Source organism: Crocodylus siamensis, chromosome 2 (assembly GCF_052110815.1).
Source record: "Crocodylus siamensis isolate JL-2025a chromosome 2, ASM5211081v1, whole genome shotgun sequence".
NCBI classification, from domain to species: domain Eukaryota; kingdom Metazoa; phylum Chordata; order Crocodylia; family Crocodylidae; genus Crocodylus; species Crocodylus siamensis.
Window position 1 is genome coordinate 231,627,962 of NC_143396.1, and position 19,088 is coordinate 231,647,049.

Sequence of the window (19,088 nt, forward strand, 5' to 3'; positions counted from 1 at the left end):
CAACACTTGCATGTCTGACATGAACTTCCTCTCTCCCTGAATTCATGCTCCAGCACCCAAAGCAGCAGCTTGGGTGGGTTCCCTAGCAGGCAAGCAGACAAGACGCCAAGGCAGCAGATCAGCTCCAGAAGGGGGTCTGGAAGGATTTTATCCTTGTCTTGTCACTTGCCCTCAGCCAATCCAGCCCAGGGAGCAAGCGTCAGTCCCTCCCAGGGCAGTCAGACATTGTCCTTTGCAGGGGAGGAGCTGCAGGTTCAGTGGCCTTTGGGTCAAAGTTTGCAAAGATCCCTGCAGGGCAGCAGCGGGCCCCACTTGTGCTACAAACTCCCCCCGGGCGGCTGGGCCACGCAGGGCGCCCCGCCCCACGGCCCGGACTCCGCCCCTTCCTCTCCTCCGCGGCGTTCGAAGGTGGGGACACAGAAAGGGGCGTGGCGCCGGCGAGCGGGCGGACGTGACGCCTGCTATGGGCGGAAGCGGTTTCCACGTGGGCTGGCGGAAGCGGCGCTCAGGTGAGGCGTCGGGGCGGCCGCCGGAGCCGGGTTGGCTCCACCCTACCCCCCCGCGGGGCGGGAGGCGGCAGCCGTCAGCGGGTGCTGGGCTGCCTCGCGGGGTGCAGGGGAAGGCTTTCACTGCAGGGGCGGGGTCGCCCGTGCGGCTCTGGCCGCGGTGCGGAGCGGGCGGGTTGCCATGGGGGCCGCTCTGTGCCCTCGGTGTCGGGTCCCGCCTCCCGTCCACGGGGAAGCTGGAGGGAAACCAGCTCTCCAGATGTTGCACGTGACTGTCTGGGCATTTTTGAGGGAAACCAGCTCTCCAGATGTTGTACGTGACTGTCTGGGCATTTTTGAGGGAAACCAGCTCTCCAGATGTTGCACGTGACTGTCTGGGCATTTTTATGGCATGATAATTATTTTGCACGGGAGGGCCGGGCCAAACTTCTTGCATGAGGAGTGCATTGCATGATATACGCATCGCCTGGCAGGGGCCTTGACCACATCATTAAGTACTTGCCCATTTGTTTTTTTAAAGAGCTGCACTAGCTGCAGCATCGCCCCAAGCGTTGCTGTGTCACTGTGAAGGCAGTCCCATGCTTTCCTCCCAGCTGCAGTGTTTAATCCACAGTTGCTTCCCAAACGCCTGTGAGTCTGAGAAGTGAGAGAGTCTTTTGGAGATTTCTTTTATTAGATCCGTTGTATTGTTGGGAGGGGTGTTGGAAAAGTACAAGATGCCCTTCAGGTCACACTTTGTGCAGTGTCTCTCAACAAAGCTTGTCCAGTGTGTCTCTCAACAATGCAGTTGGTCCAATAAAAGTTACCACATAAAAACACCTCGCCTCTCAAAACCACCAGTGTGGGTTTTGGAAGTGATCGTTGAGTAAGCTGAATCACCAAGAGAAAAGCACATTGGTTCTTACATGTTTGATATTCATGGATGGGCTGTAACAGCTGCAGCACTCCAGCCTATTGTCAGCAGTCCCTCAGTTGGAGGATGATCTCAGCCTTGGCTCAGTGATGGGTCTTGAGATGCCTTAAGAGTCCAGTTAGCTCATTGTTGTAATAATTAACCTTTCTTGCCAAGGAACACTTGCATGCCTTTACTGTAAATATATTTTTATTAGGGGTGCATCGATAGAGGTTTTTGGGGCTGATACCGATAGCCAGTTTTTAAGGAGGCATATCGGCTGATACCGATACAAGTTCCAATACAGTTGCATCCAGCTGGTAAGTCTGTTGTGGGTGGAAGGGGATGGGGGAGGGAAAGGCAGATCACAGCTCCCCATGGTGAGGGAGGGAGTGGGGCTGAGGCTTGGGCAAGTGCTGCCTGGGTGGGGCAGGCGTGGAAGGAAGCTGTGGCTTATCCAGGAGGACGGCAGAAACTGCTCTCACTGCTGCATACTGCTTGTCCGGGAGCTGCTCATCTGGCGGTTTGTCTGCCACTTGCTTGGTCATCCGGCAGTTCCTGCTGCTCATCTGGGAGGGTGGTGGGCAGAGGCATGTGCCACCTGCTATGTGTGGGGTGGGTGGGGCCAGGCCTGTGCTGGGGGCAGGTGGTGCTGGGAGTGGCCCTATGGGGGGGGCTACAGTGAATTTTGGGGTAGCTGCAGCCTCCCTTTCCTGCTCCCAGTGCCGCCACTGCCCACCATGAGCACAGCCCGGTGTGGCCCCAGTCCTTCCCTGCGCGGATCTGGGGGCATATGCTTTCCTCCCATGCCCTCCTGGATGAGTGGTGGGAATGGTGGCAGGAGCCGCTGGATGAACGGGCGAGCACTGGATGAGCAGCATGCAGCATCAGGAGCTGCCCCCCCTCACTGGATGAGCCGTGGCTCTATCTTGTCTTAGCCTATCCCAGCCCCACTCCCTCACTGCGGGCGTCCTTAATGAGCACCCCCTCATGCCCCTTTCCTTCCCCCTCCCTTTCTACCACAACGTGTTTACCAGCTGGACACTACTCTTCAAGCTGTCGGGCTGTGCTGCTTATGTGCTGTGCCGTGGCTGCGCATGCATGGGCCATTGATCGGCCAAATTGTTAACCATATCAAGCCCATTTCCAATGCAGACAATTTTCTGTATATCAGTGCCAATCCGATATCGGACCAATGTACCTGTACACCTCTAATTTTTTTTGTCTTTCCCCAAATTCTAACAAAACTGCATTCAAGGTTCTTTGGGTAAATGTGATATCCTTCTACCAGACCGACAAAATAGTTGGAAAAATTGTTCTTTGCAAGCTTTCAGGTACAAACACCTTTCTTCAGGCATAGGGAGAGTCTGCTGTTGTTTTGTGTGCTTTCCTGGATCGAATAGAAGCCAATATGCAAAATGCAGGCCTGTAAAAATGTAAATGTGTGGCAGTGATGATCAGAGGCCATGGGGAACAATATGTGTGAGACAGGTGTGGGGGGACGGGATGGATGTTGACCTGGTCATAGAATGTAGCTGGTAAAATGTAGAGCGCTTACCTGGGGTTATGGCATATTATAACCTGCCTAACACCCTATAAGTCTTATGTCTATATTTAGTTCATGATTTTTTGTATCTGGTAGATTTATGGAGGGAAGTTCGTAGGCATATCTATGAAAGGTGTTTGGTAAATTCCCTTTGAGGATTAGAACTGAGAGAATGGTTCTCTTGTGAGAAGTGAGCACCCACAGGTAATTGGGTATTTTTGTCTGATACATTTTTGTTGTGTGTTCATTCTGGTACATAGTTGTTTGGTTTTCCCTTTGTATTTTCCATCAGGGCATTCAGTGCATTGGATGAGATGTATTGCATTTCTGGAGGTGCAGGTATAAGATCCAAGAATGGCGATGGTTCTGTTGTGAGATGTAGTTATTGTGAGAGTGGTGGAGATGTATTGGAGGTTTTACATTTCTTGTCTGGGCCTGGTCTGGCTCTTTTCAGTGTGCTTTGGGCTATAGGAAGTTTTCTTCTGGTGATGAGATTTGGCAAGGTTCAGTGCTTGTTTAAAGACTAGGATGGGTGCTTTAAACAAGCACTGAACCTTGCCAGTCTCATAATTGGAAGCAAAATTCCCATGGCTCCAAACACACTGCATGGATCCAGGCCAGGCCTGGAGCTGCTGGGTGGGTAGGGGATGGGCAGCCAGTGCAGGGTTCCCAGGGCAAAGGCAGCAGAGCAGAGAGCCCTGAGCCCACATTGGGCAGTCCACATCTGCCCTCACCCGGGTGAGCTCAGCTTCAGTTAAAAGCGTGTCCACACTTAACAATGGTGGCATCAGCACTTCAGCTAAAGCTCATTAGACAAGCTTTAGTTCAAGCACCCTGCTGCCGTTCTTAAGTGCCGGGACACAGATCCCCTGGATAAGCTGCCTGTGGCTCTGTCCCACTCCCCACCCTGGCCCCAGGTCCCATTCACCACCTTGGCTGGGCAGCACCCCCTACCTCATCCCCTGTCACCTTGGGGGCCTCAATCTGCTCTCCCTCCCCTTTCCCACACCTTTTCCCCTCCACAGATTTACCTGTATGGCGCTGCTCTACACGCTACCTGACTGCATTCCTAGCCACATGCGTGCATGCAGCTGCATGCATGCACATGGTGTCCAGGGGCCCTGGCCAGAAGATGTATTTATCAATGAACATTATCAGCTACATTGGCCAAAAAAAGCCGATAATGTTAATTTTCCTTTTATTGGTGCCGATCTGATAAGCAACCAGTATATTGGTGCACCTCTACCTCTGTGCACGTTCTTTTGGTTATCCCCGTAGAATAGATAGGGTTGCTGGAGTTCTACACTTAGAAAAGATTAGCCACGGTTTGTTACTAGGGGTGCAATGATAGAGTTTTGGGATTGATACTGATAGCTAATTTTTAAGAAGGCATATTGGCTGATACTGATCTGATTTCTGATACACAGCCCAGCAGCTTGAAGAGCAGTGTCTGGATGGTAAGTTTGTTGTGGGGGAGGGGAAGGGGCATGGGGGGCCAGATTGAGGCCCCTGTGGTGAGGGAGGGAGTAGGGCTGGGGCAGGGCTTGGGGCAGGCGCTGCACAGCTGAGGCAGGGCATGGGATGGAGCTGTGGCTCGTCTGCAGGGGCACAGGAAGGGGAGACGGCTCCTGCCGCTATGCTGTGCACACCCCTGCGTGTGTTCTAGTGCATGTAGGTGCCCATGTTGTTGTCCATCCACACTTAGCCCTTATAGTCATATGTGTAAGGGGGAGCATATATCCTAAGTTGGCAATCTCTGTTCAGGATATCAGGAGGTACAAGGTTAAGCCATGTCCTGTCGCCATTATCTATTCACTTTGTAGTGTGGATGTGGCATAGCGGGGCAGATTTGATTTAAATCAAATAAATTTAAATCACTGGTCAGGAAGCCTCGATTTAATCATTGTTTTCTACAAAAAGTGCATTCTTGTTTGATATCCTTTATTCATTTAACTTGTTGAAAATTCACAGCACTAGAGTGCTTGCTAGGATACCTTTTCTGATCATGGGGGCCTCTCTTTGAGATAGCCATGTAAGTTATACTGTAAACTAACCCCTTTAGGCAGTTTAGAAGTAAATGGCTATGTCCATAATAGAGAATAGTGCCTGCCAATCAAACTTATTCATACTACAAACATATCAGATGGAAGAGCCTGGATGCATCATATTTGTTTCTTGACCCAGCAATAATGCGGATGGAAGTAGGTCTCAAGTAAGTGGGATGCCTGGAACAATTAGCCTCCAGTGTCCTTATTGCTGGCTTCCCACCCCAGTCAGTGTTCAACATGATGAAAGCTCCTCTGTCATCCTGTTTATTTTCAGATGATGTGAATAATGGGTAAAGTAGGTAGACGTCATGGACAAATCTGTTTTGAAGAAAGGGTAAGGATGGAGGAATTGGTGAGAGATTTGTTGGAGGGGAATTAGCAGTCCAGTCTGATTATAAACCCATCAGTTTATTCTGATAAAGCCAGAATCATCATCATTTAGGCTTTGAAACCCTTCTGACAGTATGAAGCACTAGGTTTCTGATGTCATTTGATGCTGCTTATGCATATCAAAGGGGAGACCAATCAATTGAGATGTGATTATTGCAGCCCCGCTGAGGCAGAGAGCTCCAGAAATAAACGTCAAGTAAGTGTGCTTCTGCTGTGAACTACATAAGAAAGGAGCATCTAAAAAAGTTGTAAGTGTTGCAGGGTGGCTGGAGGGAATCTGGGCTCAGGGGAACATGCTGCCTTTTCTCTGGAAAAACAATCCCCCAAACAACTCTTCCTCCTCCTCCAGGACTTTGTGATACTATAAAAATCTTCCTCTGTGTTTACTAAGAGTGTGTGATACAGTGTTATCTCTCAGGTGCCCAGTCATTTCCCCTTGGTGGACAGTCATTGAGATCACTGTTGGCAGTCTTGGTAGAGAAGCCAAGCAACTCTCTTCTTGCCCCTTGAGAAGCTTCTGTGGCCAGAGGAGCATGAACTTCACCTTGCTTCTGTCTTTGCAGCACCTGATCTTGGCATGTATAGAAGAGTCACCCCTAGGGTTGTGTAATTAGTAACTTTCACAAGCATTGAGGCCATTATTTTCAAGCTTGGGTATTAGGTACCTTAAATTCTTGGATAGTCATTAAACAAAGGGGTATCCTTGTCAGAGTAGGTATAACTGTCACTGAAATGAATGGCATCCGTGTGTCCCTAGAAGCTCTGGAAAACCTGCCTTCTATAGGATACTTAAAGAGAGGTACCTGAGTCTGTTTTTGCTTTCTTCTCCTCTTACCTCTCCTTCGATAAAGAAGAGAAGAACAGAGAGAGTCTTAGACTTGCCTCCTGCATGGTGACTGCAATTATATAGGCCTTTTGATGAGAGCAGTGGGAACCTGTCTGGATCCCTGCACTGAAATCTGTGGCATTATATCTGGGTGAATTTGTCAGGGTACTCTGTCTATTTCCTTCCCATAGATACCACAGAGGTCATCTAAGTAATCCAAATTAGATCACAAATATAAAGTGAGTTAAACTGTTTCTTTTCATGTTCTCCCTATATGCAGTCTCCCCAGTCATTTTGGAGTTACAGACAAGACAGTACATAGTATAAACTACTGGTGTCAAGAGATTATAGAATGAATCAGTTGAATCACATGTAGAGGGCCAATGATAGAGATGGGGCAAAGTGAGGAGGAATAGGTAAGGAAAGTGACCTTTTTGGGTAAGATGGCATGTAGACAAGGCACAGAGGTACGGGGTATTTTCCATTTTGCAGGAACTGTACAAGTGGCTCTTCTACCAGTGGTGGGAGGATAATGGTGGGATCCTATGAAGATGCTATGAAATGGGTTGAGATAAATGCCTAATGATCCCAAATTGGGGATTTTGCATTTGTTTGTATCTTCTTCATAATCACTTGCCAATTGTAGGGCCGGAAGTAACTGCACCCTCTTGAACTAAATGCTTTTACTTGTTTCCATAATCAAGACAACATGCAAACTTGTATTTTAACATCCTGAAAGAGCAATATCAGGCCTGTTGGCTGTCCACATTTGCTGGTGTGATGTATGTTTTTTTTTCTTCCTCACAGGTGACTGGCGAGCAGCTGTTGGCTTGTTTAACATGTTGCCTGGTTAAAAAAAAAAAAAAAGTCAAGGTAAACTATTCATTTGAATTTCTGGTGAGAGGATTGGTACCCAGGGATGATTTCTGAGACCTTGCCTTGGTGGTGCTGGAGTATGTTCAGGAATGTGGGAGAGCTAGGCATGTCAAAAGCAGTTGCTTGTTCTCTTCCTCTCCCCGCCCCCCATAATCCAAGTATCTGATAATCTGAGTGTGTTCCAGGTGCCCTGTGCATGGTATAGAGGAATAAGATGGGGCCTCATAGAGTATAGCCAACAGAGGAAGAGATGGACTTGAGTGTACTGCTTGATCATAGAATGATCATGGGCTACCAGTGGTATTCAGATGTGAGAGAGGCAACACTATGCTGAGATGTATTAGGCAGGGTGTTTTTAGTAGAGGCAAGGAAGTACTGTACAAGGCAGTAGGCCCCATTTAGAATACAGTGCACTGATCACTGATGTTAAAAATCAATTAATTTAAACTAGAATAGGTCTAAAGAAGGGCTGCTAGGAAGGTTAAGAGAATGGAGAACTTACTTTATGGGAGGGGATTAATAGAGTTTACTTTTAGAACAGCAAAACAGAGCATGAGAAGGGATATAATTCCTCTGTGAATACATTGGTCAGGTGAATGTTGGGAAGGAAGTACTGGTGCTACTTAAGTACCAGTGCAAGGTCAAATGGATAAAAACTGATCACAGACGAATGTAGACTCAAAGCAAAGTGGTCAGGGTAAGAAACCTGAATTGCTTCATGATGGAGCTTGAAGAGTTGATGGAAAGTACAGTACCATAGGATGGGGTATTCCTAGAGCAAGAAGTGGCATCAGGTATTTGCTATTCCTAGGATTGGGCTGAAAGGAAACCTTTCTGTGCGGGAGATGTCTAGTAAACTCCCATGCTTCATGGTTGCTTCTGGTTGCCTGTTTTGAGGCCAGGAAGAATTTTCCTCCTTCCTTCCCTCCCGCTTTTCCTCATGTCAGGGCATTATTTGGTTACTGCTGTTTATATTCCTTTGAATCATTGGACATTGACCATAGCTGAAGGTGGGAGTTTTACTGGGGTGCCGTGGTGCCATTTACCCATATTTAGAAATCATTTGGGCATCTGGGGTAGGGAAGGTGTGCATCTTGTTCTTGCACTCAGTATTGAACTGATTTGTCAGATTTGAGGCCAAGAAGGAATTTTCCTTCAAGGCAGATTGGCAAAACTGTATGTGGGTTTTTATTTTTTGTTGCCTCTTCCTGTACCATGGGGCACAGTCCTCTTGTTAGGTTAATATATACTCAGATGATTCAAAATGGATTCCCTGCCATTCCAAGGGCAAGACATTGGTACTACCCTTGTGTCCTCTGCTGCTCGTCTGCGGCAGGTTAAGGGGTTTGTGTTTTTTATAATGCGCTTGCAGATGATATGTTAAAGGCATCAGAGCAGATGATTTTATGGACCCTTTTGGTTGCTTGTTAACGTAGGGGGCTGGACATAGTGTCCCAGGAGGCCTCTCTCATTCCTATAGCCTTATGTTCCTATGTAGAAGTCTTAGGGCAGGCCGAGAGAGCAAGAAAACACGATGTTGTCAAGACCCAAGCCTGGGGAGTCTGAGGCAGACCTGCTGCAGTTCCAGAACCAGTTCCTGGCAGCCAGGGCGTTCCCAGCAGCGAAAGTTGTGAAGAAAGCGGACAAGAGGAGAGGGGATTCAGGGAGTGGAGATGATGGGAGACCCCCAGTGCAGAACAGCAAGGATGTGGTGATGCTGGATGGTAACTTTCTTCTTAGTTACGTCATATTGTTCTAGATGCCTTCCTGAGGATAACCATCATAATCCTCCACCCTGCCGTATGTCAGCACATGACTTGCTTTATCCCTTCACTGCCTTCCTTATCCTAACTGTCCACCTGCTTTCCCCTAGCCTTTCATATCCTCCTAGTAGAACTCTTCATTTATTTTTCCATATCTTCAGGGAAGCACTCTTAAGTGACTTGTCTGATTTCATTTGCCTTTGTGTACAGCCACTGGAGTGGTCTCTGCCCCACTTTGATGTTAAACACAATCCTTTGCTATCTGTAGCATCTCCAGATCTATTCTCAATTCAGCAGGACTTTTTTTTGGCTTGTATTCATTGTAACTACATCAGTGGTCTCATTAGCATAACACCAGCTGTTTTATCCTTATTCAGACCTTTTCCTCAGTACCGCTGAGGTTTAGGTCTGTATGCAGTCCTAGCCAGCATCCAGCTTGTTATTCATTCCCTTCTGTAATACCATTAGCTTATACCAATAACAGTTATACCAATTCACAGATTCATAGATGCTAGGGTTGGAAGGGACCTTAACAGGTAATTGAGTCTGACCCCCTGCCTAGGCAGGAAAATGTCCTGGGGTCAGATGACCTGAGCCATAGATTCATAGAGACTGTTTAATTCTACAGACTGTTTAACAATTTAAGAAGCTCAAGGTGATTTCTTAACAGCGCTGATTAAATCTTATAACCCTTGGTAGGGTAGGGAAATATTGTCCCCATTTTATAGATGGAGAAGCTGAGGCATTGACTTGCTTAGTGTTCAGGAGGTGTAACAAGGAGCTCCGCCTGGTTTGATTGGCCAGCTGAGCTTTATCAGGCTCTGTATGCCTGCACACCATCCTGTTGGTTGACAGCTGCAGGAAAACCCCTATGTAAGCCCAGTTGTGGTGATGGGTTGCAAGCTGCTCAACACTTGTGTTTCAGTGTGTTTTCAGCTTTTTCTCCTGATTTTTGCTTAATGTCTTGGGTTTCTGTCTATTGGTGGGTAACCCTGACCACTACTCCCTGGCTCAGGATAGATTCTGATTTTGGCCCTTGCAGTTGAGTCAGACCACTTGTATGTCAGTGGAGTAACACTCGGGGTCACAGAGAAAGTCACTAGCAGAGCTGGGAATAGAATCTTGGCCCTCATAATCCTACACTTGTGCTGCTGCTTGAAGAACAGAGCTCCTTCAGTATTTTGCCTCATCTCATGTGAACATTGCTCTAGCGCCCATATCCTTCCCTTGCTCCCCCGGTGCCCGTCCGTCCTTACACAGCTCTAAAAAAGTCTTGATGCCTCTAATAAAATCCTTGAGCGCACAAATTCATACTTTCTATTACCCAGAGCGACTGGATCTTCTTTATCCATTATCTTGTTCAGACATAATAAAATACCTGAATGACATTCCTTGTTTTGCATACCAACCCCCCTGCAAAGAAAGTTGCTGTGGATTATGCATAGCTTGGAACTGTACATAGGGTTTCTTTAGTTTGTTTTTGTTGTTTTTGCCTTAGATTTTCCTGATGAACCCCCAGCCTTAACACCAGCCCCTCCAAAGAAGACCAAGTTAAAAAATGCCTCTGTCCACTTTGGTGAGGATTCAGCAGATATACTGGAGAGCCACGATCAACACATCACAGTAGTCTTCAGCAAAATCATTGTGCGTCTTACTCTCATCCTATGTTCTATGTTTTGGTTTTTTTAAAGCCAAGAAAGAAGGTGGGGTTAAAGGGTGTTGTCCCTGTGCTAGAGTCTGTCCTGAGGCTTGTTGTCCTAACATTCAGATATTAAATAGTTCAAATATTCTTGTGCATGTTTGTATGGTTTCTCTAGTTCCCTGTGGTTTTTTTGCTCAGGAACGAGACACAAGCACAGCAGCTGTGACCATGCCAGTGCCCACTGGAGACCCATTTCCTAGGACATTTCATCGCTCTGAAGTAAAAAGTGAGGTAAAAAAATGAACTCAGGTTTGGCCAACCTGTGACATGGATGCCACAGGTAGCATGGGCAGTCTGTGTGTGTGACATGTGGTTGACTGGGGAGGGAGCAGGCAGCACAACAGCAGATAAGGCAGGGAGCAGAAAGCAGAGCATCAGATCAGGGAGGGAGCACAGGACAGGAAGCAGACTGGGCAGGGGTGGGGAATCAGAGTGGCATTTGGGAAGAGTGCCACGACATGTCTACCCAAAAGGTTTGTCCCCACTGACAACCTATCTGTTCCTCACCATCCTTGTTAAGTGCTATATGAAGCCTCACCATGTGCTGGGGACTGGGAACTGACTCTGCATGGCTATGGAATTTCTTCCTCAGTACAGGACAGTGCTGTCCTGCCAAACTGGAGTCAGGAAGGTGCTTTATATCCTACAATTAAATGTGATTGAATTCCCCTCCATTGAAAAAGAGGGAGCTCCCTTGGAGCTGTTTGTTGTGAAAGTGAAGGGAAACCAGATCTTTATCTCTAACCACAAGAAAGAGCCTGTTTTGTCTTGCTCTTTAATCAGAAAAAGAACCATATCAGGTTAATTAGACTTGAATACCTATAGGGTTTGTACCCAGTTCCCCAGGGGCTGACACTTGCTCTGAGAGGTGTCCTGGATGCACTTGCATTGGTGTGTGTTGCAGTTTTATGAAGTTTTGATTTGTTTATACCTAGACCTTGTTTTCAAAATGAGAACCTGGAGGTATGGCAGGTTCTGTCTGCCTAATGTTTACAATATCAGGAGCTGCTGGCTAAGGGAACAACACTAAGTGAGAGTAGGATTCATTACCCTGGGAAATGACATGATTGATTGAACTGGTGCATCTGAAGAGATGGCATATTTTCAAGAAGGCTGTTAAAAAGGAGCAAATTGAATAAATGACCACATTTGTTTCTATACATATGGCATTGAATGGAAACAGATGTTTACAGTTTTGTTTTAAATATTCTGGCTGCCATTTCTTAGACACTCTTCTTCCACCACTAGGCAGGAGATGTGGGCATTTTCAGTGCATTGCAAGCATGGATTCCTTGTGTATCAGTTAGAAGTACAGAGCCTTGCCCTTGTTTAGCATGAGCAGTGCATTAATTTAACCAGGATTATTTTAGCATCCTTCACCCACTTCATACTGTGTAAATCTTTTCACCAGTCCGGTAATCTTGTAAGAAGCCTGTTTGGAGCCTGTGGTGAGAACAGTGCAACCCTATTTATTCTGACTTATATAAAACATTCAAATAAGCAGGGTTTTGGTTTTGCAGGAGAGCTTGAGCTATTGTTTGCACTGCTGCTTAGGTGTATCTGCTTTTTGGTTAGCTATAATTAAACCCTCTGGCCTCTCTAGGCAGCAAATAACATATACGTTTTGTCCTAACTTAGCAATAAAATGGAAAACCATCTTACTTGTACCAAAGAGGGAGGGTTAGTTCCAGTGCTTTTCTCAATAAAGGTCACAGCCCAAACTCTGGTCTGAGGTTTTTTCTTTTTGAAATGTGCATTGCCTATAATGGGAATGTGGGGGAGTCTGGAGAAGTAGTGTTTAATGTGGCATCTTATCTAATCCTTTAGGTGAGGTTGGCGTCTGGAAGGAAAAGTATCTTTGCACAGAAGATAGCGGCTAGGAGAGCTGCTGAAGAGGCTGTGACAGCTCCACCTGCTGTTGAGATGAGATGTATGCACACAGAATTAACAGTTCCTAGTGCCATGCAGCAGATGGGTGGATCTGTAAAGGAGGGGCCAGTACACAGTGCAGAGAAACGTGAGTCATAGGGCTTCTGTCTGTCCCAGGTATGATGCTTACTGAAATTCCAGTTTGCACTTTTGGAGATGTTTTAAGAGACTTCAAGGAGCAGATGAAAAAGGTTAAATCCCTGAAAGTTGTTTGCAGAGTGGCCCATGGACCAGTGTGAGGACCTAATTAAATGCCTACTTAAAATGAGAATTTTGTACTGCTGCAAGGGTGAAGTAGAATGAACCTTTCTTTATAAAATATCCTGTGGAGGCAGTCAGAGAGGAGACTTGGTTTCCTGTGAGCCATCTGATGGAGTCCTTTGACACATTTGCCTTGTCTGTCTAGGAACAGGAAGTAACTGGATCAGCAGCCCCTAAACTTTAAAGACAATTGCATCTCTTTAGCAGACTTGCATCTGTTAGTGCCTGATACCAGCTTTTAAATGTGTCCTCTGTAACCTGTGTATATTCAGTAGAGCAGGTGCTGGAACCTGGGTTTCCTGGGTAAGCGTGCTGACTATCAGGCTACAGAGTTATTCTCATTCTGTTGGCCCAACAAAATTTAATTACTTCATCCAATGTGGAACAGCTTTAACATGAGGGCCTGAGAAGAACCCCACTCCTGGATGCCCTATAGCTCAGTGGTTAGTTAAGCGGGTTCAGGTTGTTTTTGGCAGAAGAAATGAACCCAGATCCCTCCTGTCCCAGGCAAGTGCCTCTGCTAAAGGGCTATTGAGTTAGAGGACACTACTTTCAGTCCACATCTCCTACAGCTCCTGTTTTTTCTGAATGGTGCCCATGTCTAACCCTTCATTTTCATTGCTTTGCTTTTTGCTTTAGGACAAAATGGAAGACCAAAATTTTTCATGTTTGGTTGAATTTGAAATGAAAAAAAATTCTATTTTGGTTGGGCCACTTAACCGAACAAAGAATCATTCCTGAGGTCCTAACCTAATCATTCCTGAAGAGAGAGGCTCTATGAATGAATAATGCTGGAGACATTTACATCACTAATAGTTCTAATTTCTGAATCTTCTAGATAAACCTGGTAATTTTGTGAGCACTCAGCGACCTTGTATTATAACTGGAGAGGGTCTTAGAAGCTTCAAGAGTGAGCAGGAAGCACAGACCATCCATCAGGAGAACCTAGACAGGTTACAGTCCATGTCCCAGGAAGAGATTCTGCAGGAACAGAAGAAGCTGCTGGCTCAGCTAGGTATGTACACTATGGGCTAAATGCACAAAGGGGCTTCGGTACTGCACCATCTTCCAGGTGTCCCTGCCACCTTGTTGAATTCAGAGCTCCAAGGTAGGTGTCCGCAGTTCCCTTAAATGTGCAGGAAAATTTTGTGAAAAAGAGAAGCAGAAACGTAAGTGGACAGGTGCTCAAGTGAAGTGATAGAAAATGCAGGGGATGGGTGGGCTGAAGTCCACAAAGATAATGAGGTGTTTAGCTCTTTGTGCAGTTTCAGCAGCAGAGGCTGAGAGACTCAGCCCAGACAACTCGGGAGCTTGGAGGTTAGAGGACATGTCTGGGGTTTGGGAGTTTTGGATTCAAGTCCTTGCTATGAACTGGGCAAGGTAGGGATTTGAAAAGAGGTTTCTCGCCTGCCAGATGGGCTGTTGAAGTGTGTGCACATGAGCTAGTCTCATCCTGGGCTGTCTTTTGGCCAGGGCTCTGGAAGTGTCTGTTGGATCCAGCAGTGCATGTGAAGTGGCTGTAGAACATCTAATCTAAGAATTCTGCTAGGGCACTGAGTAGCTTGATGGTGAAAAATGATATGATCTTGTACGTGCCCTGCAGCAGAAACTTGGGATGCAGGTGCCTACCAGGTTAGGTGTCAGCTTAGACTGGGTTTTGAGGAATTTCCTGTTGCTTAAACATTGACTTTAGGCCTCTAACTGGTTCTTGAGATTCCTAGGTCAGCATGGATTTAGCCTAAGGAATCCTACATGTGAGCATGTATGTGTGGCTCTTCCATACTGGTGGTTGTTAGAAGTGTTGGACAGACTACAGAGGGGCAAGTAAATAATTGCAGCCAAAATTGCTGGAAGCACCATCGACTCAGGGAGCTGAGCTATTCAAATTTCAGGCAATTAAAATGTTTTTAACAAAGGCATATGAAAGAAAATGCTTTCTTTGTGCGACTGATATGGTAAACTCCCACCTCAGAACCCTCCTGATTTTATGGAGGCAAAAGACTTGCAATGTTTTAAAAAGGATTGCTCAGTTCTGGAATAAAAACAGTATCTACCTATGCACCATGTAGGATAAAATCACCAGAGCTTTTAATTCTGGAATTAAGGGAACAAAACTGGAAGAATTCATAGATTGATTTTTGCACTAAAAATTATGCTTGGTGTTTATGAAGAACCTGGATATTTGGGCTCTCTGTGGGGCAGACAAAAGGGATGAAGTACATGTGAACATTGCAAGGCTTCCAAGCCCAAACATGCTGTGCAGCCTTTCTGGGTTTGGAAAACCTTTGCAGTTATCTGTACTGAATCTACCTGTGGGGATTCTGAAGAGGCATAACCCAGTTATGACTTGCTGCCTCCAGGTTGGCATAATCCGTGTCTTGTGAATAATATTTATGCAAGTGACTCTCAGTGACTAATGCAGCCTTGTCTTTGTGTACAGGGAAGTGCTTAAAGCATGACTTGGCTTGCACTCAGGAAAAGCATGGGAGTTGTAATAAGTGTTGGCCTGGAGTGATCCCTCACCGACAGAGATTTCAGACTCTGTGTGTGTATGTGTATAAGAGAGGTTGTTGTAACTATGGGTGTGGGGTAGCTCACGATAACCCAGCTTTTACTTCTTTCTTTTTATGAGAACCAAAGCATGGAGTACATTTATCTGTTTAGTGATCTATCTCCAGATTACAGAGATTTTCCAGATAACTTGTGTTATCTTCCGTCATAGACTAAATATCCCGCAGGCAACCCAGGCTCAACCACAGCTACTGCCCCCGCTCTCCTTAAGACAAAGCGAAAGGTGTTTGTTGTGGGAGACTCCATCCTGCAGGGGACTGAGGGGGCGATCTGCTGCCCCGACCCCTTAGCCCGGGAAGTCTGCTGCTTCCCGGGGGCCCGCATCCGAGACGTTGCGGAGAGGATCCCACAGCTCCTCCGGCCTACAGACCACTACCCCATGCTCCTTATTCACGTGGGCACCAGTGACACGGCTTGGAGCACCCCAGCCAGGTCATGAGGCGCTACAGGGATTTGGGAGCGGGGCTTAGGGGTCTGGGAGCTCAGGTGGTGTTTTCGTCGATCCTCCCAGTCTCGGGCTATGGGCTGAGGAGGGAGAGGAGGATCCACGCAGTGAACCAAAGACTGCGGAGCTGGTGTCATCGGGAAGGCTTTGGCTTCCATGACCACAGCCCGCTCTTTGGTGAGAGAGGCAGCGAGCTGCTGGGAAGAGATGGCCTCCACCTCTCCCCCCTGGGGAGGAGGCTCTTCTCAGCCAGGCTGGCTGACCTGCTCCACCAGGCTTTAAACTAAGCCCGCTGGGGGATGGGGGGACTACTGCCACTGCTGGCCTGCTGAGCAACCCTTGCAAAACCAGCAGACCAAGGCACTTAAGGGAGCCCAGCCCTGGCACAATCTGTGGGCAAGGAAAGAGCCCCCAAGGAGACGCTTGCCTGCCTCTACACTAATGCCAGGAGCCTGGGCAACAAGCAGGAGGAGCTCATCCTCCTGCTCAGTGCAAAGAATTATGATATCATTGGGATAACGGAGACCTGGTGGGACTCCACCCATGACTGGACCACAGGTATAGAGGGCTATACCCTGTACAGGAGAGATCGTGTTGACAAAAGGGGCGGGGGTGTAGCTCTCTATGTGAAGGAAAGCTACATGTCCCTGCAGGCTGATGTTGGCGACCAGCATGGACAGCTAGAGACCCTCTGGGTAAAAATTCGTGGGGAATACGGCACAGGGGACACAATGGTGGGAGTCTACTACAGACCTCCCACTCAAAGTCCCGAGCTTGACCAGGAGTTCGCCCGGGAACTGACTGAGGCCGCTTGCTCCAGGACCTTGGTTGTCATGGGTGACTTCAATTACCCGGACATCTCGTGGGAAGATCACTCAGCAAAATCTGAGCAGTCGCAAAGCTTTCTCTTGTGCGTGGATGACCTCTACCTGACTCAAGAAGTCTATGGGCTCGACCTGGTACTGGCTATGGGGGACGACCTAACTGGCGACCTAGTGATCGATGGGAAGCTGGGTGACAGCGACCACGAGCTGATCACCTTCACCATCTGCCGTAAAGCTGGCAAGTCAGTCAGCAACACAGAAGTCCTTGACTTCAGAAAAGCCGACTTTGACAAGCTGAAGAGGCTTGTCGGTCAGGCCCTTAGGGACCATGACCCCAGGGAGATGGGAGTTCGAGAAGAGTGGTTGCTCCTCAAGGAAGCGATCCTGAATGCACAAGCTAAATCTATTCCAACACGGAGGAAAGGCAGCAAGAAGGCACAGCAGCCCTCCTGGCTCTCCAGGAACTTAGCGGACCTCCTGCGGCTAAAAAGGAAAGCCTGCAAAGGATGGAGGACAGGACTCACCTCCAAGGAGGATTATTCTGCACTGGTCCGGTCCTGCAGGGACCAAACCAGGAAAGCCAAGGCTGCAACTGAACTCCAACTAGCTTCAGGCATCAAGGACAACAAAAAGTCCTTTTTCAGCTATGTGGGGAGCCGGAGGAAAAGCAAGGGCAACGTTGGACCCCTGCTAAACCAGATGGGGCAACTGACAACTGACGCCCAGGAAAAAGCCAACCTATTAAATAGGTACTTTGCGTCAGTCTTTCATCAGTCCCATGGGACGCCCATGCCTGCTATGGGACAGGGAGATCCGGGTGATGGGGATTCCCTACCCTCCATAAATGCTGACCTCGTGAAGGAACACCTTGAGAAGCTGGATACCTTCAAGTCAGCCGGCCCTGACAATCTGCACCCCAGGGTACTCAAGGAGCTGGTGAGCGTCATAGCCCAGCCCCTGGCATGGATCTTTGAAAACTCCTGGCGCTCTGGTGTAGTGCCCGAAAACTGGAAGAAGGCCAACGTGGTGCCAATCTTCAAGAAAGGGAGGAGAGTGGATCCGGCTACCTACAGGCCCATTAGCCTGACTTCTATCCTGGGGAAGATCTTAGAAAAGTTTATTAAGGAGGCCATCCTTGATGGACTGGCCCAGGCTAACATCCTAAGGGATAGCCAGCACGGGTTTGTTGCGGGTAGGTCTTGTTTGACCAATCTCATTTCCTTCTACGACCAGGTGACCTATCACCTGGACAAGGGAGAAGAGATTGATGTCATATATCTTGTCTTCAAAAAAGCTTTTGATCTGGCATCCCATGATCACCTCTTGGCCAAACTGCCCAGTTGTGGCCTTGGCTCCACCACGATCCACTGGCTGGGAAACTGGCTCCGTGGTCGGACCCAGAGGGTTGTAATTGATGGCAGTCACTCATCGTGGTGCCCTGTGACCAGTGGGGTCCCTCAAGGCTCTGTCCTTGGACCCATACTGTTCAACATCTTCATTAATGATGTGGACATTGGAGTCAGGAGTGGACTGGCCAAGTTCGCCAATGGCACCAAACTTTGGGGCAAAGCATCCACGCCAGAAGATAGGCGAGTGATCCAGGCTGACCTGGACAAGCTCAGCAAATGGGCAGATGAGAACCTGATGGTGTTTAACACCGAAAAATGCAAGGTTCTCCACCTTGGGAGGAAAAACCTGCAGCACCCTTATAGGCTCGGCAGTGCTACGTTGGATAGCACTACAGAAGAAAGAGACTTGGGGGTCATCGTTGACCACAAGATGAACATGAGCCTGCAATGCGATGCTGTGGCTAGTAAAGCGACCAAAACACTGGCTTGCATCCATAGATGCTTCTCAAGCAAATCCCGGGACGTCATTCTCCCCTTGTACTCGGCCTTGGTGAGGCTGCAGCTGGAGTATTGCATCCAGTTTTGGGCTCCACAATTCAAAAAGGATGTGGAGAAGCTTGAGAGAGTCCAGAGGAGAGCCACGTGCATGATCAGAGGTCAGGAAAACAGATCTTACGATGATAGGCTGAGAGACGTATGGGACTCTTTAGCCTGGGAAAGCGTAGGCTCAGGGGTGATCTGATGGCCACCTATAAGTTTATCAGGGGTGACCACCAGGATCTGGGGGAACGTTTGTTCACCAGAGCGCCCCAAGGGATGACGAGGTCGAACGGTCACAAACTCCTGCAAGACCGTTTCATGCTGGACATAAGGAAGAATTTCTTTACTGTCTGAGCCCCCAAGGTCTGGAACAGTCTGCCAGCGGAGGTGGTTCAAACACCTACATTGAACACCTTCAAGAATAAATTGGATGCTTATCTTGCTGGGATCCTATGACCCCAGTTGACTTCCTGCCCTTTGGGCAGGGGGCTGGACTCGATGATCTCCCTGAGGTCCCTTCCACCCCTGATGTCTATGAAATCATAATTACTTGAACCCAAGATGAAGTTGTTCCACCTTGTCTTGGATGCAAGACTAGGGGGGTGGTGGTAGGAGTTGTA

General features: G+C 47.8%; 1 protein-coding gene across 5 annotated transcripts in view; it reads left to right on the forward strand.

Moving 5' to 3' along the window:
• Nucleotides 1-493: 493 nt before the first annotated feature.
• RPAP1 (RNA polymerase II associated protein 1) overlaps nt 494-19,088 on the forward strand; it is a 59,360-nt gene continuing 40,765 nt past the window's right edge. The window contains exons 1-7 of one of the 5 annotated variants that reach the window (XM_090033389.1): nt 494-509; nt 7,016-7,081; nt 8,583-8,808; nt 10,346-10,491; nt 10,688-10,780; nt 12,377-12,566; nt 13,578-13,754. In XM_090033389.1, the coding sequence (XP_089889515.1) occupies nt 8,619-8,808; nt 10,346-10,491; nt 10,688-10,780; nt 12,377-12,566; nt 13,578-13,754 (796 nt within the window). In that variant the 5' untranslated portion in view covers nt 494-509; nt 7,016-7,081; nt 8,583-8,618. The other 4 variants (XM_090033388.1, XM_090033390.1, XM_090033392.1 and 1 more) reach the window with 4 other exon arrangements.